The 2,458-nt window shown below is 47.0% G+C and overlaps 1 protein-coding gene across 1 annotated transcript in view; it reads left to right on the top strand.

Moving 5' to 3' along the window:
* The window catches only part of fibcd1a (fibrinogen C domain containing 1a), an 8,479-nt gene that overhangs the window by 1,940 nt on the left and 4,081 nt on the right, over positions 1–2,458 (top strand). Inside the window, exons 3-5 of the mRNA XM_008299725.1 lie at positions 1,488–1,603; positions 1,693–2,053; positions 2,130–2,262. Coding sequence (XP_008297947.1) covers positions 1,488–1,603; positions 1,693–2,053; positions 2,130–2,262 — 610 coding nt within the window. The remainder of the gene's footprint in view (positions 1–1,487; positions 1,604–1,692; positions 2,054–2,129; positions 2,263–2,458) is intronic.

Here is a 2,458-nt window from a genome sequence, read left to right as displayed (position 1 = left end):
TCCTGTCAGACAGAGCAGTCGTTAATTCGTGTTAATCTGGAGTTAAACTGTCAGATCAAAGTGTTTAATCTGCAGCAGCTGTCGGTTCTCTAATCCGCTGAGGATCTCCAGATTAAACGCTGCAGGAACACTCAGGATTTATTCCTCACTGTAACACCTGATTTCTAAACCCTCTGACATGCTGCTGAAGCTCTGACAGGAACACCTGCAGACCAGTGGACATGTCTGGTGGGGGCGCAGTCTGCAAGTGACCTTTTATTTAACATCAGAAATTAGAATATGAGTAACACCAGACACAACTATTTACAGGAATGTAAATGTTCTACTTGGAGGATGTTCTAATAATAACTTAATTGAATATTAAGACCGACCAGAACTAAACTTCAAAACCATTCATCAAGCTTTCATCAGTATTTACAGGATCTGTGCAAACTCACAACACACAACAGAAATAACAAAAAACACAGTTCAGGGCTCCAGACGAACTCTTTCACTGGCAGCACCGGTACGACCCACTTTCTCATTTTGTTGCACCTCCCACCTGGTCACAGGCAGAACGTGTGACAGGCTGAACATTTTCTTATGGATAGAGGATTTCCTGACGCTCCCTGAACGCCCCACACAGCAGGCTGGGAGCTGCTGCTGGAGGCTGAGCTGCTCTGACAGGTGTGTGACCAGGAATGACTTTAAAAAAAGCCCAGTTACATGAATTCTACTCGCCGTCTTTTCTCCACTGGCAGCAGGCCGATGCATGAAGCCACCAGTCAGGAGCTGTGATCCAGTAGCAGAGGAGGAGGAAGGTCATGTGACGGGTCAGATATGTGTTTAAAGCTCAGTCGTAAGAACGTCAGAGGACAGTTTTATATCCAACCACACAAGACAAAAGCACATAAAGACTAAATTAACTGACTTACAGCAGAAGTGGGCGGGTCCAGGACGCACCGAGCTGCGCCCTGTGAGAAAGTCTGCGGCTGCCAATCAGAGCTCGGGCCGAGGTCACATGATCACAAAGTGCTTCAGCTCCACACACTCATGTGGCCGCGCCGCATCCAGGAAGTGTAGAATTAGTGAACACGCAGTAGAGACTGATATTACATCTGTTCATAATACAAATATTGATAATATGGCAAAAGAATATGAAAGAATATGAATTTGAATTAATTATAACAAAACAATGATAACATTTTTTTGCTATTATAATTAATTCAAATCTAAATTTCCTTTGAGTTCTACTCTTCATCTGGTCACTGGCAGCGAGGTGCTGACCAGCCGCCACTGCTGCTACTGAACTCCTCCTCTGATTGATCACCCTGATTATTGATGCCTGATACCTGAACTAAGGACATTCACCCTAAACCGTGCTCATGTTGACCTCTGTTAGGACTCACAGCAGCAGGTGAGACACTCTGACAGGAGCACCTGTGCAGCCCAGGTGTAACTTCAGGTGTTGAAACATGGCTGTGTGTGTGTTGCCTGTGTGTGTTCAGAGGTGCTGCAGTGTCTTGTTATGGTCTGTCGTCACGCTGGTCGTCATAGCAGCCGTTGTCACAGCAACTGCCACCATCCTGTACCTGAACCAGTATCCTCTACCGTTCATCAGCAGGTAACACACCTGTCAGTCCGTCACCTGTCTGGCTACTTGTGTGTTTCTTATTCTGCCTGAGTGTAAATGTGTGGTTGTCGTGGTAACAGGGGTGGAGTCTCCTCACCTGTGATTTCAACCAATCCTAAAGACTCTGGTGCCCTGGTGACGGTGTCGCGTGTCGTGGATGGAGAACCAATCAGCATCTTCCTGGACCCGAACTGTCCGGACTTCAGCGAGCACTTTGTGCGCTGGGAGGCGCTGCAGAGCTCGCTGCTGAGAACACTGTCCAATCACAACACAGATGACTGGCAGGAGAGGGGATTGGTCCAGAAGCTGGCTGAGGAGCTGAAAGTGTTAGCAGGCCACGCCCACAACCTAAGGCTGGAAGCTGATTCGCTGAAAAGAGGTCAAGGTGTTCTGGATCAACGGCTGGACGGACTGCAGAGCGAGCAGAGCCGTATCATCCAGGTAGTAATCACGTTCAGTTCAACTCAGTTCAATTTTTACAGAATTACAGAATCCGTCCCTGTGTGTACCTGGGCAGGTATTATCTGACAGCCACTCAGGTGTGGTGAAGCTGGCAGCAGGTTTCAGTGATTCTCTGCTCAGCCTACAGAGGGAGACAGAGAGTCTGAGGAGGCTGAAGAGTGAGCTGAGCCGAGAGAGCACGCTCACAGGTAACATACGCACAGGTAACATACAGGTAACATACAGGTAAAGCATAGATAACATACAGGTAACATACAGGTAAAGCATAGATAACATACAGGTAACATACAGGTAACATACAGATAACGCATAGATAACGTATAAGTAACATACAGGTAACACATAGATAGCATACAGGTAACATACAGGTAACGCATAGATAAC

The sequence above is a fragment of the Stegastes partitus genome, unplaced genomic scaffold (genome assembly GCF_000690725.1).
Source record: "Stegastes partitus isolate 25-593 unplaced genomic scaffold, Stegastes_partitus-1.0.2 Scaffold1452, whole genome shotgun sequence".
Taxonomy (NCBI): Eukaryota; Metazoa; Chordata; class Actinopteri; family Pomacentridae; genus Stegastes; species Stegastes partitus.
Note: the sequence above shows the minus strand (reverse complement) of the source record. Positions and strands in the feature narration are given on the sequence as shown.